Below are 27722 nucleotides of genomic sequence, written 5' to 3'. Positions count from 1 at the left end.
GGTATAGTCTACATGATAAGATTATTATGGACAAAATAGCAGCAATATTTTTATTTGTCAAACGGCAGCCAAGCATCAATCTTCATGTCACCAGAATAAGACCCTTGATAGTTATTGGAAAGGAGCATCAAGCTCATCACCGTGCACTTTCACCACCCTGTGAAATTCATCATAACTTACTGTAATTCATCCGTAGCATAAGAAACGGCATGCTTTCCCAAGTCGTAGTGGGAGGACCACAAAAAGGTCCCACCTTGTCTAGCGTATTTTGTTTTGTCAACATTTGGAAAGTTTACCGAGAAATTACAGTAACTGTTTCCATCAGGCCTATCATGACTTTTATTTATTTGACATGTACTTTGCATAAATAGGTTGAATGGAAACCTGGTTAGTGTTGTGATGAAGGCCACTGATGAAGGACATGACGTCAATCATTTATTAGCTGTTCAAATAAAATACAGATTTTTTTTATGGCCATTTTTTGTGGCCAACACATCAGGAAAGTGTTAGTTACATAGGGCGGAGAGTGGATTAATAAGCTATAATTACTGCCAGGAGCCAGGCAGACAGTCTCCATCACCCTGGCCAGGCTCATGTGGCGGGGCAACTGGGTGCACTCTGGAACAGTATGGTAGATTGCCCAAATTGGGAATTTAGCCAGGACACCGGGGTAAGAACCTATTCTCTTACGAGAATTAGGCTTACCATGTTAAACTATTCAATATCCAGAGAGTCAAGACACATTTTAATTCCCCTTCCGAAAGATGGCATCCTCCACAGGGCAATGTCGTAGGAACCCACGCCCTATGCACTTGTGGAGATTAAAGCTTGTGAAGATTGGTATACAGATGTAGGATCTGAATTTGAGCCAGTTTACTACAGCCGGAAAATAATCTTGCAGCAACAGTTAATGTGAATTATTATGTGTATTATAATTACTGGATATTTTTGGTAGGGGTTGATACATTTTTCCTTGCGGCAAATCAAGCTCGACATTTTAAAGGGGAAATTACACATTTTAGAAACCTTTTTAAACTTTGAATACACTACACGTTTGCATTTCCTGCAGTGCAGGAAAATTGTTAGCCACAAAAGAGTGATCAAATTAAGATCTACATCTGTAAGCAGTATGTTTAAACTTCCACTTAGCCTATAAGAGGGCAAGTTGGAGCTATTGCCATATTGCTTATACCTGTCAAATCCACTCAGATCTCTACAAGTGCATAGGGTGTATGGGATTTAGGATTGGGCTGTATACCACTTACAGGAACATTTGGTGTGTAATACCACATTTATAACCATATAGGATAGGCGACACAGTTCATTTCATGCAGAGGCAAGCCATCATTTGGGGTGAAGGGATTTAATATTGCAGAGTGGTAATCAAGTTACCTTAAATTTTGAAGTGTTAGTTTTCATATGTGGAAAGAAGTGAAAGGCGCTCAACCAATGTGAGTAAAGATGCAAAACAATTATTAGATCAGCATAGAAAACTTGCTCACTACAAAAATATTTTTTATTTCGGGCTTCTTCAATGGCTTTCATCAAAACGATGACACAGATGGAATGGGCAAGTACATACAAAGTCAAAGCGTGACCAATTTGGATTTTATTTTGGGAGCACTGTGCGAAAAAAATCCAATAAAAAATTAAATGCTTAACAATATTTTGCTGCAACACTTCTCTAAATGGCTCAAACAAGTCAGGCTGAAACCTCACCTGTCACTCAACAGGCAGGCAGCACACGGTCTCTCAGCATGCACTCAACAGATTCTTCCAAAACAGCAACGATACTGTTTTTTATGTTGCATCTAAATATGAATCCACATGTTTCCTCTATTATATAATATTAATTTGTTTATCTTGCTCTTTGCAAATTGAAAGTTAGATAGTCTAAGGAAGCTGGTATGTGCCTAAAGCTAATCGCTAACTAGCTAGCTGGCTAGCTAAATACCCTTTAGCTAAATGCACTAGCTAAGGCAAAGCAAACGTTAGCTCTTGTACAGGTTGCTACCAGTGGTGGTCTATATCAGCATGTTGTTTGTGCAAAGACATGTTCTGAATCAGATAGCCTATTCTAAAATCTTTGTCTAAATGTAACATCTTTGCATCTATTCAAATGCTATTAGGGTCCCCTGAGAAACAATGACCAGCACTTTGATTCCTACCCTGTCATTACTCCTACCTTTTCATTTGTTGTCATGCCAAACAACACCATAGAATTAGAGTAATCATTATATTTTTATGATTCCAACAGTTCACCCAAGTGTTTTGATCTATATCGCAAGTCAAATGGCAATATATTGTTGATGTCACGTTCTGACCTCTATTTCCTTTGTTTTTGTATTTATTTAGTATGGTCAGGGCGTGAGTTGGGTGGGCAGTCTATGTTTGTTTTTCTATGTTTTGGGTCAGTTCTATGTTTTCGGCCTAGTATGGTTCTCAATCAGAGGCAGGTGTCATTAGTTGTCTCTGATTGAGAATCATACTTAGGTAGCCTGGGTTTCACTGTTTGTTTGTGGGTGATTGTTCCTGTCACTGTGTTTGGTGTCACAGGATAGGACTGTTTTGCGTTTTCACATTTCTTGTTTTTGTTAGTTTGTTCATGTGTAGCGATTTATTAAAACATGAATAACCACCACGCTGCGCTTTGGTCCGCCTTTACTTCACAAGAGGAGAACCGTTACAGAATCACCCACCACAACAGGACCAAGCGGTGTGGTAATGGGCAAAGGAAAAAGCAGCAGCAGGAGCAGCGCGAGGAGGTATGGACATGGGAGGACGAACTAGACGGTAAAGGACCTTGGGCTCAGCCAGGAGAGTATCGCCGCCCCAAGGAAGAACGGGAGGCGGCGAAAGCGGAGAGGCGCTGGTATGAGGAGGCAGCGCGGCGTCGTGGATGGAAGCCCGGGAGTCAGCCCCAAAAATTTCTTGGGGGGGGCTAACAGGGAGTATGGCTACGCCAGGTAGGAGACCTGAGCCAACTTCCTGTGGTTACCGGGGGGCTAGAGAGACCGGGCAGGCACCGTGTTATGCTGTGGAGCGCACGGTGTCCCCAGTGCGGGTGCACAGCCCGGTGCGGTACATTCCAGCTCCGCGTATCGGCCGGGCTAGAGTGGGCATCGAGCCAAGTGCCATGAAGCCGGCTCTACGCATCTGGTCTCCAGTGCGTCTCCTTGGGCCGGCTTACATGGCACCAGCCTTGCGCACGGTGTCCCCGGTTCGCCTGCATAGCCCAGTGCGGGCTATTCCACCTCGCCGCACTGGCAGGGCGACCGGGACCATTCAACCGGGTAAGGTTGGGCAGGCTCGGTGCTCAAGAGCTCCAGTGCGCCTGCACGGCCCGGTCTATCCGTCACCACCTCCACACCCCAGCCCTCCGGTGGCAGCTCCCCGTACCAGGCTGTCTCTCCGGCCCATCCGTCCAGAGCCTTCCTCCTCTCCAGCGCTGCCAGAGTCTCCCGCCTCTCCGGCGCTACCAGAGCCTTCCTCCTCTCCAGCGCTGCCGGAGTCTCCCGTCTGTCCGGCGCCTCTGCCGGAGTCTCCCGTCTGTCCGGCGCCGCTGCCGGAGCCTCCCGCCTGTCCGGCGCCTCTGCCGGAGCCTCCCGCCTGTCCGGCGCCGCTGCCGGAGCCTCCCGCCTGTCCGGCGCCTCTGCCGGAGTCTCCCGCCTGTCCGGCGCCTCTGCCGGAGCCTCCCGCCTGTCCGGCGCCTCTGCCGGAGCCTCCCGCCTGTCCGGCGCCTCTGCCGGAGCCTCCCGCCTGTCCGGCGCCTCTGCCGGAGCCTCCCGCCTGTCCGGCGCCTCTGCCGGAGCCTCCCGCCTGTCCGGCGCCTCTGCCGGAGCCTCCCGCCTGTCCGGCGCCTCTGCCGGAGCCTCCCGCCTGTCCGGCGCCTCTGCCGGAGCCTCCCGCCTGTCCGGCGCCTCTGCCGGAGCCTCCCGCCTGTCCGGCGCCTCTGCCGGAGCCTCCCGCCTGTCTGGCGCCTCCGCCTGCGCCGCCCGTCTGCCCAACGCCGCCAGCGCCGCCCGTCTGCCCAGCGCCGCCAGCGCCGCCCGTCTGCCCAGCGCCGCCAGCGCCGCCCGTCTGCCCAGCGCCGCCAGCGCCGCCCGTCTGCCCAGCGCCGCCAGCGCCGCCCGTCTGCCAGGAGCCGCCAATGCCGCCCGTCAGCCAGGGGCCGCCAGTGCCGCCCGTCAGCCAGGGGCCGCCAGTGCCGCCAGTCAGCCAGGGGCCGCCAGTGCCGCCAGTCAACCAGGGGCCGCCAGTGCCGCCAGTCAGCCCAGCGCCAGCGCCGCCAGTCAACCAGGGGCCGCCAGTGCCGCAAGTCAGCCAGGGGCCGCCAGTCAGCCAGGGGCCGCCAGTGCCGCCAGTCAGCCAGGGGCCGCTAGAGCCCCTCTGTCCCGAGCAGCTGCCCCTCTGTCCCGAGCAGCTGCCCCTCTGTCCCGAGCAGCTGCCCCTCTGTCCCGAGCAGCTGCCCCTCTGTCCCGAGCAGCTGCCCCTCTGTCCCGAGCTGCTGCTTCACCTCTGTCCCGAGCAGCCCCTCTGTCCAGTGGGGTCATTGAGAGGGGTGGGCATGGGGAGTAAGCCACGGAGGTGGACAATACGGCGGACTAAGACAATGGCGAAGTGGGGTCCGCGTCCCGCGCCAGAGCCGCCACCGCGGACAGACGCCCACCCAGACCCTCCCCTATAGGTCAAGGTTTTGCGGCCGGAGTCCGCACCTTTGGGGGGGGGTACTGTCACGTTCTGACCTCTATTTCCTTTGTTTTTGTATTTATTTAGTATGGTCAGGGCGTGAGTTGGGTGGGCAGTCTATGTTTGTTTTTCTATGTTTTGGGTCAGTTCTATGTTTTCGGCCTAGTATGGTTCTCAATCAGAGGCAGGTGTCATTAGTTGTCTCTGATTGAGAATCATACTTAGGTAGCCTGGGTTTCACTGTTTGTTTGTGGGTGATTGTTCCTGTCACTGTGTTTGGTGTCACAGGATAGGACTGTTTTGCGTTTTCACATTTCTTGTTTTTGTTAGTTTGTTCATGTGTAGCGATTTATTAAAACATGAATAACCACCACGCTGCGCTTTGGTCCGCCTTTACTTCACAAGAGGAGAACCGTTACAGTTGAAAAATCACAATTAGATTTTTTTGCCCATATTGCCTAACAACCTGGTTACCTTACCATTATGCAAACATTTGGAAAGAAAGGAAAAGGATATATTCTTCAAGAGATGTGCTGCAAAAGCAAGTAGGATTCATATAGGCCCAATGTAGGCTATATCTCAATCAATTAAAAATATATATTTGTCTGGTGCTACTAAAATGTTTATGTTAGGAGCACCAGTGCTACCAATGGACATTCATTTCGAGCCATGAGAACATAGATAATTGGAATAAGGGAAGACAATGAGCAAGGAAACTATTCAACCGGCAGTGCCAATGAGAGGTGTGGCTGTCAATACAAGTAGGTCCACAGGGTAAGAGGTACCGTTGTCAATGGCTCCACCTAGTGGAATATATGTTAAATATGCACAATATTGAAAATAATTTAAACCATCTGGATATAGAGCTACAGAAAATGATCTGTATGTGAACTAATAACCCCAACTGTAATATCATAAATATTTGCAAAAGAATACAATGGTAGGAAGTTGGAAAAAAATGAAAGGTGTACCTTTTCATAAGAGCTCTAAATGAACCCACCACACTTGTTTGTAGATCTGTAGCTCATATGGATAGTGAGTTATTGAAAATAAAACCCATAACTGGAAATAAACATATCAAAACAGTGCAATGGAAAATGGAAATTCTAATGGGTGGACTATGGGTGAGGGAGGTCTGTGACCTAACATCAAGTGTTTTTACAGGTATATGTATTTTGGATAATAAACTATTGAAAATTCGATCTGTACTTGAACAAATAACCACAGCTGTAATAGGATAAATATTTGTAGAAAATCAAAGGGGAGGAATGTAGAAAAAAAAGGTATACCTTTCATAAGAGAGGCAAAGGAACCCAATGCCCTTGTCTGTAGTTCTGTAGTTCATATGGATAGGAAGGTATTGAAATTTAGACCTGTAACAAGAAATATGCCTATAAAATCAGAGAAGTGGTGATCTGGAAATATTATTAATATAGCATGGATGAGGGGGTCAGTGACTTCACATGGATAGGAACCTTCAAATATAACACCCTTAGTAAGAGAGGTAACTAATTCAATGGGGCCTTCATCGACTGGAGGCCCTATGCAGTGTATGTAATCTTCATATAGGTCTAACCCTCCTGAATGGGAACGCAACCCCTTTTTTTTGTTGTTGCTTACACACAATCACCATTATTGCACTTTTGTGACGGTCCCTAAACCACGGAGCGCAAGAAAACAGTATATTGCCTCCTTTTTGGCTCTGTTAGGGGAATATTTCGACTACCGGTAAAAACAAAAGATGTACCTTGCTCTCTACCATAACTTGATTCTAGATATATCACTCTCATCATCCTAGGACCTTCTGTCGGAGAGCTATTGACGAGGAAACTGAATAAAACAAATGTACTGCTGTCTTTTGATGACGGAGGATTGTTTCGACCTTTCTTTTCCTAAATAAGGTTTAACTAATGCCATACTTAAAAAAAAAAAAATAGTGTTTACTTAGAGTTAAAAGAACTGTGGACTTTGACCCGTGTCAGAACAGCAGCAGCAACATTCACAGGAAACAAAAACAGCTGCGAGGACAATCTTTGTGGAGTTGTAAATTGGTTTGTTGTCGCTGTCCATGGTGCTGATGTTCCAGGAATGGTGGAGACGCTAAGTATCGCCGTTATTGGAGCTCCCGGAGTCGGGAAAACTTCCATAATCCGTCAATTTATTTATAATGACTTCTCAGAGGTTTACACTCCAACCAGAGACAGGTATGTGTACAGACCCTCTGTAATTTTGAACGGTAACATGTACGACCTGAAGATTTTGGATGTCCCGCCAATTTCGTCGTTCCCCTCCAGCTCGAGCCAGGTAAGATAGAAAGTAACCTTCCATTTGGCTTACGATTTTTTTTATTTAGTAAAGGGAATAGCATTCTCTAAGGGTTAGCGTCATTGTCTTTGATTTACCCTTTGTCAGAACCATTCCTATAGGTTTTCACAAACAGTTCTCAAAACTAAAACTAAATGTGGGCGTCAAGTCCCTCGAAAATAGTTAGAGCACAGAGACATTAGGTTACCATCCATAAACGCACTGACAGCTCGCGCGGTTCTTCAAAGTAAACACATCCTTTTGATTTTTTTTCATAATCCGAAGCCACTTAGAGCAGTAGTTGCTATGGAAACTTGATTTATGACTTCAGTGGCAAGCCTAGGCTATAGGCTACATTATGTATTTGGTGTTTTAAAACACACACACACACACACACACACACACACACACACACTCTCTCTATCTCTCGCTCTCTCTAGACTCCTCACTACATGACATTGCCTTACCACTCTCAGGCACAAGGAAGGACGTTTATGTAATATTGAATGTATCCATATGTTCTGCTTCTATGACTTCATAAGTACGTCCTTATTGGCTATTTGCTCCTAGACCCCTGACCAGAGCGCACCCAGCTGCCCAGCCTCAGGGCACATGAGCCTGGCCAGGGTGATGGAGACTGTCTGCCTGGCTCCTGGCAGGCCTGAGGGGAGTGATGTGTGCTCTTATCAGAGGATGGAACTGGAAGCACAAGTGCTTTGACTTTGTTAGATCTGGCAGACAGATTCACAGCCCATAAGTGCTACAATTCCACATTGAATCCTCAACTCTGAATAGATGGCAAATGGTTTAACTTACTGCTGCCAAAAACAGCATGCTTCAACATAATCACCAATGTATTAAGTGAGAAAAAGCAGATTTGGAGCTTCACTTAGTGACCTTATAAGCTATACCTCCATAAATATGCTCCTGGCGATAGCAGGGAATGTCAGATGAAACACCATAGTTTCAATTAAGCACTTTTTTCATTGACTGCCAGTGGTTTGATCAACATATTTTCTCAAAGATGTTCTGCTTTCAGGCATGACATGCACCAGTTTCCTGCTTTCTGTATCTCCTTGTTCTCTCCTCACCTTAGATGAGTGACATCTCCAAATACAATAAGAGTACATCTCAATCAGGTCCTTGTGTCTGTTCTGGCCCTGTTCCAGAGCACTAGATGAGTGACATGCATATACTAAAAAAGAGTGTGTGTATGTACATGATTGTATGCATGCTTAAGGGTGTTGCTGAATGTCTAATGAAATAGCTCTCTTGACCTCACTGGTCCTCAGGAAGCCTGTCTGTTTTTCCCTCCCTGGTGCTGCCTGCTGGGGCTCTAAATGGGATCTCCAAGGTTACTACGGAGCTGGCTGAGACTGGTGTGAAGCACTGATCTTACTGATAGTTGCTATTTGTTATTTACTGAGGGAACACATCGCAGCCATCGCCTCCACAGCAAGAACTGTATTTTTCTACACAGGGGAGCTGCCACTGGGAAAATGAGATCAGGCCATGGAGGAGCTGGTGCAGCCGACCAGAAAGCCCCCTGAAGTGAGCATGCACTGTGTTTCCTGTAAACATAGTCTACGATCCAACACACTGAGGAGCAAACAGCCTCAGCCCAGCCAGGCACAGTCAGGCAGAGCCAGCAGGAGAGCAGGGGAGAATTCAGGATTCTTACAGTGTCTAGGAGAGAGAAAGCAAAGAGGAGAATATGACAACAATCTCTTAGTATGTGTCTGTAAGAGGTCTGCAGTGCACTTTATTTTCTCCAATACACGGAGCGCAGCAACACAAGCAATCTGATTTAGTTTGCTCTTTCTTCAGCTAAATGGCGCTTAACCCCCATTAGAGCACACATTCCTTCAAGTGCAAACAGCAGGGAGAAGACAGGATGGATCACATTATAGAGGCTGGGAGGTTGCTTGTGTGTGTATGTGTGTGTGTGTGTGTGTGTGTGTGTGTGTGTGTGTGTGTGTGCCCATGTTAGATAGTGAATCCCCCCAGGGCCTCGTCACATAAAAACATGAAACGTCCACATCTGTTCTCCGACTCCTATGGTGTACGTAATGCTGCATGAGCATTGTTGCTCCATTTCACACATTACAGCAACAGGATTCATTGCGTCTGCCTATAGATTAGTTATATCAGTCAACACTTTTATACTTACATTTAGAATATCTCAGTTGAAATGGTAGGAATTGAGATACTTACATAACAGCCTCAATCTCTTCAGGGAGTCTAGTTTAAGACATCTGTATACCGTTTTTAACCAACAGACAGAGACAGCTCTACCAGTACTTTGTCTTAGGTATAGCCAGGGAAAATCATTCGTTGAGTGCAACAAGAGCACTGCTATCAAGCAGATTGATGGTCAATTTCCTCAGGAATGGCTCTGAGAGCAGCAGCCTTACCATCTCCCCTTCTGTCCTCTGTGTTCTGTTCTATATTCCAGCCTCTGACCCACACTGGCTAGTCATTCTTTACTGACTGTGACGGGGTGGTGAGGCATTCCCGCTCTCCACTCCGAGCAAGCACTCTCCTCTCCTTTTTTCCTTCCATATTTAATGAGCCAGCAGCTGGCCCATGGTGGGCTTCAGAGGGGAGGCTGGCTGGGTCAGGGTCACAGGACAGAGCGCTCTGGAACAGGGCCAGAACAGAATAGACACAAGGACCTGATTGAGATGTACTCTTATTGTATTTGGAGCTGATTGGATTAAAGCACAGTGCCCTGCTGAAGGACTAGAGGGAGTAAAGAGACTAATAGAGACAAGAGCTGCTGCAGTAGAGTCTAATGGCCACCATAGAAAGACAGCTTCACTAAATGAGTTTCCTCTTCTCCTACATGGTACCCGGGTGGGGAGGAAGATGAGTACTCCTCCATGCTTATGCAACGAGGCCAGGTTTCTGTTAGGTAATTGCGTGTTGTAAAGGATGTAGTACTGTACTTGTACTTTGGCTCTGGTCCATCATTTAGACTGAGTCTGTGTTTATCTGGGTCTCTTTGGGCAGCAAGGGCAGACGCCACTACAGTATTTACCTTGGGGGACTCTGGTGGTAAAAAATAATTTATGTGCAGGCGGGGCTGCTGTCTGTGTTAATGTGTTACTGTCTGCATTCTCAGAGCATCTGTCACAGTTTGTCGCTAGGATTCGATGATCAGATGGACTTACTGTAAGCCTGATAGTGACAATTTCTATTTTTCCCTGTTCTTTTTTCCATCTTCTTATAGTGTATCATATCACCATGACTTCCTCCCACACGTTTTCTCTCTCTCTCTCTCTCTCTCTCTCTCTCTCTCTCTCTCTCTCTCTCTCTCTCTCTCTCTCTCTCTCTCTCTCTCGCTCTCTCTCTCTCTCCCTCCCTCTCTCTCTTTGTCTTTCTCTGCTCTCTGTTTCCATTTGCTTATATCTCCCCTACATATATGGAATAAAATTGACCACTTTTACTGTTTATTGCATCAGATGAATCAAACATTTAGTCTTTTTTCTGGATACCCCCTCTTGGCCCTTTGTCAGCCTCTGCAGATAGGCTCTGTCACACACACTGGCAGAGCTGTCAGAGATATGTGTGTGTGTGTGTGTGTGTGTGTGTGCGTTAAAAAGGCCGAGCGCTATCATCAGGCAGCTGGAGGAGACGACAGATCAATGCCCAGTGGAACCCCAATGTTAATAATCAACCCTGTAAACACTCACAGGTGTAATGTGGCTCTCCCTTCTGTACAGCACATCAATAAGTAACGAGAAGCTCAATCCCAAAGGGACAGAAGATGTTTTATTAACATTTCAACCGTGTCTGAGGTATGTCTCCACTTATCATTCATTCACATTCATGACCATGTTCTCTACTCTCTGGTGTAAAAGTTTTCATCTGACACCATTAAGCTGCTATCATTGGGAGCAGTGGGATGCAGTTTTCGTGTATTTACTTTTTATCGCTCCAGTCTTGAAGCTCCTTTCCACTACCTCTTGTCTGTCTCTAGTGTTATCCTATACTATTTTTAGCCTACCGAATATGGGGGTGCATTTAAAGCACATAGATAGGGAGGGATGTGATCATGTAGCATTATACTGCATATTGTCTATGTGGTACTTCTACTACTACTATGGTTAAGTCTTGCATTTAGGATGACTAAGTCATTCAGTTAAGAATTATATAAGAAGAAGCAGGAGAGGAACACAGATATCAGCATGGGCTTCAAACTAATACATAATTAGCAGTAGATAAACATAGATACAGTGCCTTGCGAAAGTATTCGGCCCCCTTGAACTTTGCGACCTTTTGCCACATTTCAGGCTTCAAACATAAAGATATAAAACTGTATTTTTTTGTGAAGAATCAACAACAAGTGGGACACAATCATGAAGTGGAACGACATTTATTGGATATTTCAAACTTTTTTAACAAATCAAAAACTGAAAAATTGGGCGTGCAAAATTATTCAGCCCCTTTACTTTCAGTGCAGCAAACTCTCTCCAGAAGTTCAGTGAGGATCTCTGAATGATCCAATGTTGACCTAAATGACTAATGATGATAAATACAATCCACCTGTGTGTAATCAAGTCTCTGTATAAATGCACCTGCACTGTGATAGTCTCAGAGGTCCGTTAAAAGCGCAGAGAGCATCATGAAGAACAAGGAACACACCAGGCAGGTCCGAGATACTGTTGTGAAGAAGTTTAAAGCCGGATTTGGATACAAAAAGATTTCCCAAGCTTTAAACATCCCAAGGAGCACTGTGCAAGCGATAATATTGAAATGGAAGGAGTATCAGACCACTGCAAATCTACCAAGACTTGGCCGTCCCTCTAAACTTTCAGCTCATACAAGGAGAAGACTGATCAGAGATGCAGCCAAGAGGCCCATGATCACTCTGGATGAACTGCAGAGATCTACAGCTGAGGTGGGAGACTCTGTCCATAGGACAACAATCAGTCATATATTGCACAAATCTGGCCTTTATGGAAGAGTGGCAAGAAGAAAGCCATTTCTTAAAGATATCCATAAAAAGTGTCGTTTAAAGTTTGCCACAAGCCACCTGGGAGACACACCAAACATGTGGAAGAAGGTGCTCTGGTCAGATGAAACCAAAATTTAACTTTTTGGCAACAATGCAAAACATTATGTTTGGCGTAAAAGCAACACAGCTGAACACACCATCCCCACTGTCAAACATGGTGGTGGCAGCATCATGGTTTGGGCCTGCTTTTCTTCAGCAGGGACAGGGAAGATGGTTAAAATTGATGGGAAGATGGATGGAGCCAAATACAGGACCATTCTGGAAGAAAACCTGATGGAGTCTGCAAAAGACCTGAGACTGGGATGGAGATTTGTCTTCCAACAAGACAATGATCCAAAACATAAAGCAAAATCTACAATGGAATGGTTCAAAAATAAACATATCCAGGTGTTAGAATGGCCAAGTCAAAGTCCAGACCTGAATCCAATCGAGAATCTGTGGAAAGAACTGAAAACTGCTGTTCACAAATGCTCTCCATCCAACCTCACTGAGCTCGAGCTGTTTTGCAAGGAGGAATGGGTTAAAATGTCAGTCTCTCGATGTGCAAAACTGATAGAGACATACCCCAAGCGACTTACAGCTGTAATCGCAGCAAAAGGTGGCGGTACAAAGTATTAACTTAAGGGGGCTGAATAATTTTGCACGCCCAATTTTTCAGTTTTTGATTTGTTAAAAAAGTTTGAAATATCCAATAAATGTCATTCCACTTCATGATTGTGTCCCACTTGTTGTTGATTCTTCACAAAAAAATACAGTTTTATATCTTTATGTTTGAAGCCTGAAATGTGGCAAAAGGTCGCAAAGTTCAAGGGGGCCGAATACTTTCGCAAGGCACTGTATATAGAGTATAATTGGTGGTCTAATGTGATTGAATGTATGATAAAGTATAATGAAGCATATTTATTATGTATTAAAGAGATTGAACGGGATCTTGAGCCCGTACAAATTTGTAACATATTGTACGAATTGGAATTCGTAACATATACAGTTGAAGTCAGAAGTTTACATACACCTTAGTCAAATTAATTTAAACTCAGTTTTTCACAATTCCTGACATTTAATCCTATTAAAAGTTCCCTGTCTTAGGTTAGTTAGGATCGCCCCTTTATTTTAAGAATGTGAAATGTCAGAATAATAGTAGAGAGAATGATTTATTTCAGCTTTTATGTCTTCCATCACATTCCCAGTCGGTCAGAAGTTTACATACACTCAATTAGTATTTGGTAGCATTGCCTTTAAATTATTTAACTTGGGTCAAACGTTTCGAGTAGCCTTCTACAAGCTTCCCAACAAAAAGTTGGGTGAATTTTGGTTCATTCCTCCTGACAGAGCTGGTGTAACTGAGTCAGGTGGGTAGGCCTCCTTGCTCGCACAAGCTTTTTCAGTTCTGCCCACAAATGTTCTATAGGATTGAGGTCAGGGCTTTGTGATGGCCACTCCAATACCTTGACTTTGTTGTCCTTAAGCCATTTAGTCACAATTGTAAGTATGCTTGGGGTCATTGTCCATTTGGAAGACCCATTTGCGACCAAGCTTTAACTTCCAGACTGATGTCTTGAGATGTTGCTTCAATATATCCACATATTATTTCTTCCTCATGATGGCATCTATTCGGTGAAGTGCACCATTCCCTCCTGCAGCAAAGCACCCCCACAACATGATGCTGCCACCCCTGTGCTTCACGATCTGGATAGTGTTCTTTGGCTTGCAAGCCTCCCCCTTTTTCCTCCAAACACAACAACGGTCATTATGGCCAAACAGTTATATTTTTGTTTCATCAGACCAGAGGACATTTCTCCAAAAAGTACGATCTTTGTCCCCATGTGCAGTTGCAAACCGTAGTCTGACACTTATATGGCGGTTTTGGAGCAGTGGCTTCTTCGTTGCTGAGCTGCCTTTCAGGTTATGTCGATATATGACTTGTTTTACTGTGGATATAGATACTTTTGTACCTGTTTCTTCCAGCATCTTCACAAGGTCCATTGCTGTTTTTATGGGATTGATTTGCACTTTTCGCACCAAAGTACGTTCATCTCTAGGAGATCTTTCTGAGCGATATGACAGCTGCGTGGTCCCATGGTGTTTATACTTGCGTACCATTGTTTGTACAGATGAACGTGGTACCTTCAGGCGTTTGGAAATTGCTGCCAAGGATGAACCAGACTTGTGGAGGTCTACAATTTTTTTTCTGAGGTCTTGGCTGATTTCTTTTGATTTTCCCATGATGTCAAGCAAAGAGGCACTGCGTTCGAAGGTAGGCCTTGAAATACATCCACAGGTACACCTCCAATTTACTCAAATGATGTCAATTAGCCTATCAGAAGCTTCTAAAGCCATGACATCATTTTCTGGAATTTTCCAAGCTGTTTAAAGGAACAGTCAACTTAGTGTATGTAAACTTCTGACCCACTGGAATTGTGATACAGTGAATTATAAGTGAAATAATCTGTCTGTAAACAACTGTTGGAAAAATGACTTGTGTCATGCACAAAGTAGATGTCCTAACCAACTTGCCAAAACTATAATTTGTTAACAAGAAATTTGTTGAGTGGTTGAAAAACAAGTTTTTATGATTCCAACCTAAGTGTATGTAAACGTCCGACTTCAACTGTATGAATTGCAGAAGAACAAAAAGTAATACTTATTTTCAGGACGTAACATATCATACGAAATGGATGCCGTTTTCAGGGACCCGTTTTGACTTGTGAGCGCTAATTCAAAACTACTGGCTGAAATGATACAAAACCTTTATAAGGCATCTTTAATCCTCATTCGCCACTCCTTGGGTGCACTGTACTGAGGTGCTTAAACAGTAAAAGGAGATAACACTCTCTGGAAATAGGAATTGATGTGTAGGAAATGGAGAGTGTGCGGGGTGAAGAAAACGCGGAGACAGAACGAGCAGAGATGGTAGAGGAATGCTGAGGATGTGTCATTTCTGATCCCGAGCCGCCTTAATTCCTCCTGGAAACAGACTGAATCAATCTGCAGGGAGAAAAGGCAATAACAGGAAACATGTACCGAATTGAATCTCCCTACTTGCTGCATTTTCTTCACTGTCAACCATTATATTTTTTGTCCTCCCTCTCCTCCTCCTCCTCATTCTCTCACTCCCACCTTTGTGTGTAATGATCTCGGTGCCACAGTGTTTGCCTCCATGGCAGATCGCCCTCATTATCTTTCTGTGTGAGACTCTCCCTCTCTCACACACACATGTAGTTGTTTTGTCCTTGAGCTGTTCTTGTCTATTCATGTTCTGTATTTTGTCATGTTTCATGTTTTGTGTGGACACCAGGAAGAGTAGCTTCTGCTTTTGCAACAACTAATGGGGATCCTAATAAAATAACAAAATCACACACACACACACGCACACACACGCACGCACGCACACACACATGCACATGCACATGCACGCACGCACGCACGCACACACACACACACACACACACACACACACACACACACACACACACACACACACACACACACACACACACACACAGACAGACAGACAGACACAGATACACACGCACACACGCACATGCACACACGCACGCACACACGCACGCACGCGCACACGCACACACGCACGCACGCACGCACACACACACACACACACACACACAAACACACACACACACACACACACACACACACACACACGCACGCACGCACACACACATGCACATGCACGCACGCGCACACACACACACACACACACACACACACACACACACACACACACAGACAGACACAGATACACACACACACACGCACATGCACACACGCACGCACGCGCGCACACACACACGCACACGCACGCGCGCGCGCACGCACGCACGCACGCACGCACGCACGCACACACACACACACACACACACACACACACACAGACAGACAGACAGTCAGACAGACAGACAGACAGACACAGATACACACACACAAACTCACTGGTGCTGCAAATCCCTCTAAATTAGATTAAGGCAATTATTCCCTGTCGACATGGATATGTTACCATTGTCATCATTACAGCTCACATTGATCACTATCTGCTCTCAGATTCTGCCCCATTACTGTTTCTGATTCCCCACCAAAATAACTTATTGACAAACTCCCTGTTTAGACTTATCTACAGAATACAGGATACATTTAGATTACTCCTCCAGTGTTATCCTGCTGATTCTCATTACTGCAATTATATTCAGATCTCCTTGCCATATTGATTTCTTATTGTCTGTTTAGTAAGCTTGTGTTGGGGGTGAGTGAAGGGGAATGCTTTTGCATTGCGCCATCTCACCAACTCCTCCATCCACTGCCTGTCAGCCTGGTGGGGCTCAGTCCAAAGGTTACATTCACACCCTGTTTGTTCATCCATCGCTCTACCCTTCCCTCCCCCTTCCCTCCCCTGTCCATCCACTTGCTGCTCTTTAATCTCTCTACTTCTCTCTCTCTCCCTGAGACAGCGCTTTTCTCCCTCTATACCTCCCTCTCCAATCACCCTCTTCCCTTTCGCTCTCCCTCCCCCTCTTTCACCATCTCTCCTTCTCCCTCTCCCAGCTAGCAGAACCACTTATAGATTCCACTCACTCAGGTAAAGCAGGCAACATAGAGAGAGAATGAGAAAGCATGTGAGAGGATGAGAGTTTGTGTGTGTGAGAGAGAGAGAAACAGAGAAAGCTGGAGGGAGGAGATTGGGTCACTGTGTTATGGCTGAAGCAATTGCCTCAATGGCCATAGCAAATCACTCCCATTGTGCTGCGTCTTTTAAATATTGTCAGCAAATCATTACTTTTCAATGAAGGCCACTGTTTGCCCTCCCAGTGCGTACAGTAGGGCTGAGCGGCGTAGCTCCATGGTCCAGTGTGTTTCTAGTGTTGCACTTGACAGGAGACTGGCTCTATTCCTGCTCTGCCAGGGCTTTGTTACTCTGTTTTTTGCCTTAGCCACGTGCAGACCAGAGCAGTGTGCTGGGCCTGCATTTTGCACAAAGCAGACAGAGTCAGACAACATGTTTTATGGCTTCAGCCTGGTTTATACCAGGACTATCTATCTGACTGACTCAGAGATGTCTTAAAGACCCATTTGACAGCACACAATTTCAATTTCAATCTAGTGAAGAGAGCAAAACATCCTGAGAGCTTTTTAATAATTGAATGTCATCCTCTGTGGCTGCCTCTGTTAAAAAATTGGTCAAAGAACTCCCGATATAGCAGCTATAAGCATATGGACTATCCTCACTAGCCTTACTGTTTTAGGGGAGATATATTTTGGTTCTTGAGATATAACTCATGAAATAAATCTGTTTCACTTGTCAGATCAGTGGCAAGTGAAACAACATGTCTTCAATATCCTTCCCATCATTTGACCTTTGTGTGTCTGTAGTGAGAGATGTAGTTGTTTGTTTCGGGATCACTCATGTTTCCCCTCTATCTGTCTGTCTCTGTCTGTCAGGAGTGGCTGGACCTGCGTTGCAGAGGGGTGCGTAATGCCAACGCTTACATCCTGGTCTATGACATCTGCTGTGTGGAGAGCTTTGAGTATGTCAAGATGATCCGCCAGCAGATCGTGGAGCACAGGTAGGGGGACGCCAGAACACAGTGACACACATGGACCTGTTAGGTAAAACACATGTGGAGAGAGCCATTAAACTCCACAGAAAACCAGCAGTCATATATGAAACATCCAGCGTATCTGCTTTAAGGACCGCTGTGTCCTGACATCCAATACAAGACCTCAGGAATGACAGCATGCAATCACGCTGTCATATACATCAATGCAAATACACATCCAATCTGTGTGAAAACAGTGAGAAAGGAGCCACTTGTGGTTTTAATTCAGTCGTCTCCCCCTGCCCAGCATTCTGACAGCTCACTAATGAGGTGACATTTGATTTTGACATTGATGGGTGAGGGCGAGTACAAGGCGAGTGAAGTCCTGCTGATGTAAAAGAGAAGAAGGACAAAAGATCTCCTGTTATTCTGACTGTAGGCATCTGCACCTGCTACATTTGCATATTGATAGGAGGAATGGGTGGCCCTCATTTGTTGAGCTCTAAAGTGGTTCACCTCTTTGCAGCTCTGTGACGTAACTGGCCTTCAGACTGCAGAGCACGATTCCTTCCACTGTGCTTCTCCTGAACTTCTATGAGGTTGTCCTGATCTGCCCTGATCTATCCTGATCTGTCAGGCTGGGTGACTGGCTTGGTGACTGGCTGGGTGGGTGGATGGCTGACTGGCTGGCTGGGTGTGGGGCTGGCTGGCTGGCTGGGTAGTTGGCTGACTGGCTGGTTAACTAGCTGGGTGGGGGGATAGCTGGCTGGGTGGCTGGGTGGCTTGTTGGGTGGGTGGGTGGTTGACTGGCTGGCTGGGTGTGGGGCTGGCTGGCTGGCTGGCTGGGTGGTTGGCTGACTGGCTGGTTAACTGGCTGGGTGGGGGGATAGCTGGCTGGGTGGCTTGGTGACTGGCTGGGTGGGTGGGTGGCTGACTGGCTGGCTGGGTGTGGGGCTGGCTGGCTGGCTGGGTGGTTGGCTGACTGGCTGGTTAACTAGCTGGGTGGGGGGATAGCTGGCTGGATGGCTGGGTGGCTTGTTGGGTGGGTGGGTGGTTGACTGGCTGACTTGCTAGCTGGCTGGCTGGCTGACTGGCTGACTGGCTGGCTTGCTGGCTGGGTGGGTGGGTGGCTGACTGGCTAGCCCGTAGCAGAGCTGTCTGTTTATGGCCCATGACAGGACATGCATTATTTAGAGCAGAAAGGGATAGAGAGGGTAAATAGAGAGAAAACGAGAGTAGGAAAGGGACACGAGGGAGCGATAACAGACTGATAGATATGAGAGAGAGGGATGAGAGGGAGGAAAGCATAAGGACATGGTGAGGGAGATAGGGATGATAGAGGGATGGATGCATGTCCTCATGAATAAAATCGGAGTAATCGAGGTGTCATCCATGCTCAGGTTATTAAGATTTGTGTGGGCTAGCAGGGCGGAAGATGCCTGGGAGGAATTGCCCCTGTCTTTCTTCTGATGCTTACTCCACCCACTCCAAAACACACAGGAACACACACACAATACACCTCACCCAGAATAATCCCTGCCTTGTCAGTTTTCTGTCTGTTGTTGCTTCCTGACGGAAAGCTTTTCCTTTGATGTAATTAAGCCTCTGACACACACACACACACACACACACACACACACACACACACACACACACACACACACACACACACACACACACACACACACACACACACACACACACACACACACACTATTGTCTAACCCACTGCTCCTGAGACCTTCAAGCCTGAGTGGGTATGTGAGAGGATAGCAGCCTGCTTGATGTTAGGATTAATGTTTTTCACCCTACAGCCGCATTACCAAGTTGAATATAAACCTCTCAGTGCAAGTAGTTCAGAATGTGTTCGTATGGATCTGTTAAGGTCTGTCAACCAATGCATAAGTCATCATCACATCTCCAATAGATGCAGGGTCATCTCAAATGTACAAATTAAATTGAGCTTTCTTGTTGGTCAAGTTGTTTTTGTAGTATTGTCAATTTCTCTTTCTGTTCTTAAACATTTGCTAAACTATAGGTCTTTGTATGAATTAATTATAGACTGAACAAAAATTTAAACACATGTATAGTGCTGGTTTCACAAGCTGAATTTTTTAAAATTCTTTGTATTTAATTTAACTAGGCAAGTCAGTTAAGAACAAATTCTTATTTACAATGACGGCCTACCCTGGCCAAACCTGGACAATGCTGGGCCAATTGTGAATGGGACTCCCATTCACAGCCGGATGTGATCCAACCTGGAGTCGAACCAGGGACTGTAGTGATGCCTCTTACACTAAGATGCTGCGCCACTCGGGAGCACCCAATAAAGGATTCCAGAGAAGTTCCATATGCACAAAAGCTAATTTCTCTCAGATTTTGTGCACAACTGTGTTTACATCCCTGTTAGTGAGCATTTCTTCTTTGTCAAGATAATCCATCCACTGACTGGTGTGTCATACCAAGAAGCTGATTAAACAGCATGATCAATACACAAGTGTACCTTGTGCTGGGGACAATAAAAGGCCACTCTAAAATGTGCAGTTTTGTCACACAATACAATGCCACAGATGTCTCATATTTTGACGGAGAATGCAATAGGCATGCTGACTGTAGAAATGTCCACCAGAGCTGTTGCCAGAGAATTGAATGTTCATTTCTCCACCATAAGCCGCCTACAATGTTGTTTTAGAGAACTTGGCATTACGTCCAACAACTGTAGACCATGTGTAACCACACCAGTCCAGTACCTTCACCTGCAGGATCATCTGAAACCAGCCAACTGGACAGCTGATGAAACTGTGGGTTTGCACAACCAAAGAATTTCTGCACAAACTGTCAGAAACTTTCGCAGAGAAGCTCATCTGTGTGCTCGTCGTCCTCACCAGGGTCTTGACCTGACTGCAGTTCGGCGTCGTAACCAACTTCAGTGAACAAATGCTCACCTTCAATGGCCACTGGCACGCTGGAAGTGTGCTCTTCACGGATGAAACCCAGACAACAAAAACAATAGAATTTTATTGATGGCAATTTGAATGTGCAGAGAAACCATGACGAGATCCTGAGGCCTATTGTCGTGCCATTCATCCTCCACCATCACCTCGTGTTCAAGCATTATAATGCACTTCCCCATGTCGCAAGGATCTGTACACAATTCCTGGAAGCTGAAAATGGCCTGCATTCTCACCAGATATGTCACCCATTGAGCATGTTTGGGATGCTCTGGATTGACATGTACGACAGCATGTTCCATTTCCCGCCAATATCCATCAACTTTGCACAGCCATTGAAGAGGGGTGGGACAACATTCCACTGGCCACAATCAACAGCCTGATCAACTCTATGTGAAGAAGATGTGTCGCACTGAATGAGGCAAATGGTGGTCACACCAGATACTGACTGGTTTTCTGATCCACGCACCTACCTTTTTTAAAAGTTATCTGTGACCAACAGATATGTATCTATATTCCCAGTCATGTGCAATCCATAGATTAGGGCCTAATGAATTTATTTCAATTGACTGATTTCCTTATATGAACTGTAACTGAGTAACATCTTTGAAATTGTTGCATGTACAGATATGCATCTATAGGGAGGAGGTCAGAGACCTGGAAGTGTGTCGCCAGGACAACAACCTCTCCCTCAACTTGATCAAGACAAAGGAGATGATTGTGGACTACAGGAAAAGGAGGGCTGGTTATGCCCCCATTCTCATCAACGAGGCTGTAGTGGAGCAGGTTGAGAGCTTCAAGTTCCTTGGTGTCCACATCACTGTCATGACTGTCGTGTGAGGATCAAAATGGGTCAGATCAGCTTGGCAATGAATGGCAATAACCAGACCCTCTCTCACCCACAGGGGGCTGGTGGGGGTTTGACATCTCACGCCCTGTTGTAAATCAAGGAGATCTAAATCTAAATTCATGTTATATGGGTTGTTATTTTGTGATGTCATTAAAAAGGTCATAAAGGAAATACTGTAACTTGAAAGTATATGCACTATATGTACAAAGTCTCAAACCTTAACATTATATATGAAATATGAACAATTATGAAAGAATTTTGTTAAGATAGGAATGTGATTTTAGGAGCCATAAGAGATCATTTGTCTCCTATAAACGTTTCACAGTAAGTAGCCACGACCAGAGTGCATAAATGGATTGGTAAAGAAATTAACATTCAGACCAGAGAGGCGTGTAGCTGCACCTCACGTCCAAAGTGGTTTGAACTCTGAATATCAACATAAGGTAGAGACGATAATGTCACCTCCCGGACAATCACTGGTACAGCTGATTAGCTGTCCTAAGTAAAGTATCTAGAAAAGCACATTTAAGTGGGACCATTCTACTACTCTCATCACCACTGAGAACCATCTACACAGCTGGCTAGCCTATATTTAAATATGCAGCTTCAGGAGCGAATGGAAAGTAGGATAAACTCTGTAGTTCTGTTCAGGACTACACAACAAGTCAATGGATAGAGGAGAGCAACAGTGGAAGAGATGGGTGGGGACCCCAACCCAACACCCCTTTCTAAGTAGGCTTGGTTCTGACGTAGATACACGGTGAACGAAGACATTGCCATGTAGATACATTCATGATTTCTTACTCCAAACGGGCGGTGGTTCGTGTGCAAAATATATGATGACTGTGAGAGTAGTTCCTAAAATGTATCAACGATTAGTGTCTCTTTTCTCTCTCTCTCTCTCTCTCTCTCTCTCTCTCTCTCTCTCTCTCTCTCTCTCAAGCCGCCATATGTTGTGTCAGTCCGCTAGGGACCTTTTTATAATGTATTAAGTGTGTATGTTTATCCTGTGTTATCATTTAGACAGCTAGTAAATAAATCATTAAACCAATTTGTGTAGTACTGAATCCTAAGTAAGGCTGGGTTTTTTGCAGATGTTAGAGGTTATGATTAATACGTTGACTATTTTATGAATGTGATAGGTAAAGAGTTTAATTCGGGAGATGGTAACACTTTAAACAACCGCTTTCGTGGTGCCCCAAATTCCTAATGAGTTAATTGTTATATGATTAATTGAATTGGGTAACAATTAAACATAGTTAGTTGATTAGATAAATAACAATCATCAGATGAATGAAAGTAAAGTCACGACATTGCCAACAAACTATCATGGTCCAAACACACCAAGACAGTTGTGAAGAGGGCACAACAACACCTATTCCCCCGCAGGAGACTGAAAAGATTTGGCATGGTTCCTCAGATCCTGAAAAAGTTCTACAGCTGCACCATCGAGAGCACTGGTTGCATCATCGCCTAGTATGGCAACTGCTCGGCCTCCGACCACAAGGCGCTACAGAGGGTAGTGCATACCGCCCAGTACATCACTGGGGCCAAGCTTCCTGCCATCCAGGACCTCTATACCAGGTGGTGCCAGAGAAAGACCTTAAAAATTGCCAAAGACTCCAGCCACTCTAGTCATAGACTGTTCTCTCTGCTAGCACACGGAAAGCGGTACTCTGTACAGGTACCCCCTGTATATAGCCTCGTTATTGTTATTTTAGTGTTGCTCTTTTATTTTTTACTTTAGTTTATTTAGTAAATATTTTTCATAACTATTATTTTTCTTAAAACTGCATTGTTGGTTAAGGGCTTGTAAGTAAGCATGGTATGGTCGACACCTGTTAACTTTGGCGCATGTGACAAAAACAATTACATTTTATTAGATTTGATGTTGCGTTTATGTTTTTGTTCAGTCTAAATTATATTTTTGTGTTTTGGGAAGGGAGTCTTTGTAAGTATGTGTGTCTGTCTGTGTTCTTCCATTAAATCATTGCATTTTCAACTCAACATGCTAGCATTGAATCAAGGTCTGAGCTTATTGTTCACAATAGCATTACTGTCAGCCCCACTTGAATCATCACTGCTTTAGCCCAGGTTGCAGCCTGCCATACATCTTCCCAATCCAATGTTCCGTGAGAAACATTTCCCTCTACATTTAGTCTCTGTCGATACAAAGTGTGGAGGGAGGCCCCTAGGGCCCTAATGCTCTGATCCACCGCCACACACCTCCAATCCAGGCAGAGGAATCAGCGCGCACACACACACACACACACACACACACACACACACACACACACACACACACACACACACACACACACACACACACACACACACACACACACACACACACAAGTAGACACTGCACAAGCCCCCGCGCGCACAGAGACACACTCATACTGCAGTAATCTTCACACACAAACACCCAGTGACCACTCTGGAAGGTGTCTCCAGTCTCCCAGTCACGCTACTGACCTTCACGATGTTAAGAAGAAGAGGGGGGAGAATGAGAAGGCTGTCTTACTCACGAACCAGGGGACTCTTCATGTCAATGCAGTCACCTTTAAATTTGTATTCATACACAGGATGTGTGGAGAATAGAGATTATGTGACTGGGATTTCTTTGCTGCTATTGCACCACATACAGTATATGTTGGCTAACCACAGCATGCCTGTTTGATTGCAATTCTTTCTCACCTTTATCCTTCTTCTCTCTATCTCCATTCCTTCCCGTGTCCCTGTAGGGAGGGCAGCAGCAGTGAGGTTCCCATCCTGGTAGTGGGAAGTAAGAGGGACCTGCAGCGCCAGCGCTTCACCCCTCGCAGGGCTGTCTCTGTACTCGTCAAGAAGACCTGGAAGTGTGGCTATGTGGAGTGCTCTGCCAAGTTCAACTGGCACGTGGTCCTGCTCTTCAAAGAGCTGCTGGGCATCGCTGTGGCGCGCGGCATGAAACATAACCACACCCCTGGGATCCGCCTACAAGGGGCACTGCAGAGGAACCGCTGCGCCGTCATGTGACCCAGTGGATTCCCCCCGTTGTAGGTTGAAGTTGCCCCTAGGCACTAATTTGGGGTCAGTTTCACTTTCCCCCCAGTAATGGCTAAGGCTAGGGTTGAGAAAGGGGAGCAAGATCCTAGATCTATACCTAGGGGAAACTTCTCCCCGGAACAGTTCCTCCCCACCTGCAGTGTGTGCAAACCCACAGTTTCATCAGCTGTCCAGTTGGCTGGTTTCAGATGATCCTGCACCTATGCCAGAGCCATAAGAGCCTCCCAGTCACACCTCAGGGTGAATAATAGGTATTTGGAGAAGATGACTTCAATGTAAACGGCTGGAAAACACACTGAGGCCTCCTGCTTTACAGAGCTGATTTTCTTATGAGGTTTATGTGACTCTTGCGCTGTAGCTACTAGGACTGACCTTTGGCCCAGTATAAGAAGTACATCTTTATCACCTATCGGAACACTCCAGTGCTGTCTCAATGTTCCGATTGAGAGAAAGGAAGAAGAGGAAGAGGATGAAGAAGAGGGTTTTTTAATGGATTTAGAGAAATGGAGCAGCTATATCACTTCCATAGCTCTGGTCAAAGTTACACACACAATTATCACCACACCACCAGGTGTGGTACCGAGCTCCCCAGATCACAAGGCAACAGCTCCTCATACTGATGGTTATCTGCTGGTTTGAGAGCTTGGGGACTGTGTGCATCTAGTGGAAATAGGTACCATTACTAACATGACTGGATATTTCCTCTCCATATTAGCTTATACATGTGAAGGAATGCAACTTCTTTAAAAGTCTTCCTTTTTCAAACCGTGTGTGGTAATGTCATGTGAGGTAGACAAATGCCCTGGCTGTCGTACTTGAAATTGCATTATTCTAATGGCGATAGATGTAGAGTAGGAAAGCCTAGGTTAGAAGGGTAGTGTGGTAGCTGGTAAACATAGGTGAGTCAACAAGATAGATGGCCTACTCTTGGTTTACCACATGCACATCCTACATGCAGAATATTACAAAATGCTCTGAGGCCAGGTTGAGTGGTACTGTAGCAGGACAACATAGTCCTCCGGAACACACCCACTAAGCAGTTAACCATTTGAGGTCTTGCAGGTCACTTTTTTTCAAGAATTAAACAAACATTCACTAACATTCAAACATTCACTGTTCGATACCATTCCACTTATTGCCACTAATTGTGATTGTTATGAAATTGTAGTACTGTCACTCCCTCTTCTCATTTAAAGTATATTGTTTAGAGGAGGATGTGAGGTTCTCTTGCAGCAAAAAACACTGCAGTCGTTAATCCCCTCCCTCCCTCCCTCTCCTCGTCCTCTATCTGTGTGTTTCTGATGAATACATTATATCCATGGTGCTCTGGGGCCTGCAAGGCGCTCTGGTGCAAACTGAAGAGGCAGTGGTATAGACATGAAATGTGAGGCGGGGATAGTGGGCAGGGGGTGTGGTTTTGGCGAATACGTGGGATGATTTTGAAATGCTTGTCATGTTATGCACAGGTTGATGGGCAGGCAATGGAAGAAGAAAAGAGAGAGGTAGTGACTGTTGTGGGGAGCAATAAGCTGCAGAGCACCTTGACCAGCCGGACAAGCTGTCTCCAACCACAGACATCCTGCGCTATACTAGAACACCTCACATAGAATGTATAAAACCTCCCTCCTCTTGGATATACTCAGACCACACACAAGGTAGGAGACACCCATAGCATACTATGTATTGGCATCCTACCACTCAAACACGCATAATACTTTCTGCAAATTTAAAAGCAATGTCTGAATTGTGCAATATATTTTTAATGTTTGAGAATGTGGTAAAAATGTGTCCTATGATTACAGACACCCTGTGACAATGTTTGCACTGAAAATGAGTACCTGTACTGTGTATACGTACATGCATCAATGATTTCCATGCTTTTGCTGCCAAGCTAGAAGGTCAGGGTTTAATTGCACTGGTGTGATTATGTGTAGCTGTAATTATTTACCTGTGTGTACACTATATATACAAAGTATGTGGACATCCCTTCAAATTAGTGGATTTGGCTATTTCAGCCACACCCATTGCTGACAGGTGTATAAAATCGAGCACACAGCCATGCAATCTCCATAGACAAACATTGGCAGTAGAATTGCCTTACTGAAGAGCTCAGTGACTTTCAACGTGGCACCATCATAGGATGCCACCTTTCCAACAAGTCAGTTCGTCAAATTTCTGCCCTGCTAGAGCTGCCCCATATGCAATACCAAGGAGTGTTGTAAAGCTCGTCACCATTGAACTCAGGAGCAGTGGAAACGTGTTCTCTGGAGTGATGAATCACCCTTCACCGTCTGGCAGTCCAACGGACAAATCTGGCTTTGACGGATGCCAAGAGAACGCTACCTGCCCCAATGCATAGTGTCAACTGTAAAGTTTTGTGAAGGAGGAATAATGGTCTCGGGCTATTTTTGTGGTTTGGGCTAGGCCCCTTAGTTCAAGTGAAGGGAAATCTTAATGCCACAGCATACAATGACATTGTAGACAATTCTGTGCTTCCAACTTTGTGGCCCTTTCCTGTTTCAGCATGGCAATGCACCCATGCACAAAGTGACGTCTATAAAGATATGGTTTATCGAGATCGGTGTAGAAGAACTTGACTGGCCTGCACAGAGCCCTGACCTCAACCCCATCGAATACCTTTGGGATGAAATGGAACATCGACTGCAAGCCAGGCATAATCGCCCAACATCAGTGCCCGACCTCATTAATGCTCTTGTGGCTGAATGGAAGCATGTCCCAACAGCAATGTTCCAACATGTAGTGGAAAGCCTTTCCCAGAAGAGTGGAGGCTTTTATAGTAGCAAATGGGGGACCAACTCTATATTAATGCCCATGATTTTGAATTAGATTTTGAACGAGCAGTTGTCCACATACTTTTGGTCATGTAGTGTATATGGTTATTATCAGAGACAGTCAAAATCAGCTGAGAGGTGTGTGTGTGTGTGTTACATACCTCAGCAGCTGCATGTAGGCTCAGTTTTTCTGAAATGATATTTAAACGGTTTAGGCCTTTATATTAAGACTGGGCGCTGTGTTTATTTGTATTTCTTAAAGAACGTTTATGTAGCATCTGTATGAGACTCTATGGAGATAGCAATGGTCGTTTCTTGAGTTTGTAGCATGTGTCCACCCTTTTAAATTAGACTGTTTGTGTGAGTGCGTCGTATACAACACGAAGGGCTACATTTTTCTAACAGAAACATCACTTGTATTTATTTTTTAATAGTAGGTGTTAGATGTTTTGTTTTTGACTATGGTCAAATAAAATCTGTTGTGCACAATAATTGGCCTTTTTGTCTCTTCAGTCAGTG

General features: G+C 45.3%; 1 protein-coding gene across 1 annotated transcript; it reads left to right on the top strand.

Annotated features, from left to right (window-relative positions):
- The first annotated feature begins 6777 nt into the window (after positions 1-6777).
- On the top strand, positions 6778-24381 carry LOC139412023 (ras-like protein family member 10B). Its single transcript, XM_071158806.1, has 3 exons — positions 6778-6993; positions 17465-17589; positions 24108-24381. The coding sequence occupies exons 1-3, from the start codon at positions 6778-6780 to the stop codon at positions 24379-24381; spliced, it is 615 nt and encodes a 204-aa protein (XP_071014907.1).
- Positions 24382-27722: the final 3341 nt, after the last annotated feature.

This window comes from Oncorhynchus clarkii, chromosome 6 (genome assembly GCF_045791955.1).
Source record: "Oncorhynchus clarkii lewisi isolate Uvic-CL-2024 chromosome 6, UVic_Ocla_1.0, whole genome shotgun sequence".
Lineage (NCBI taxonomy): Eukaryota > Metazoa > Chordata > Actinopteri > Salmoniformes > Salmonidae > Oncorhynchus > Oncorhynchus clarkii.
This window is presented reverse-complemented; position numbering and strand designations above follow the sequence as displayed.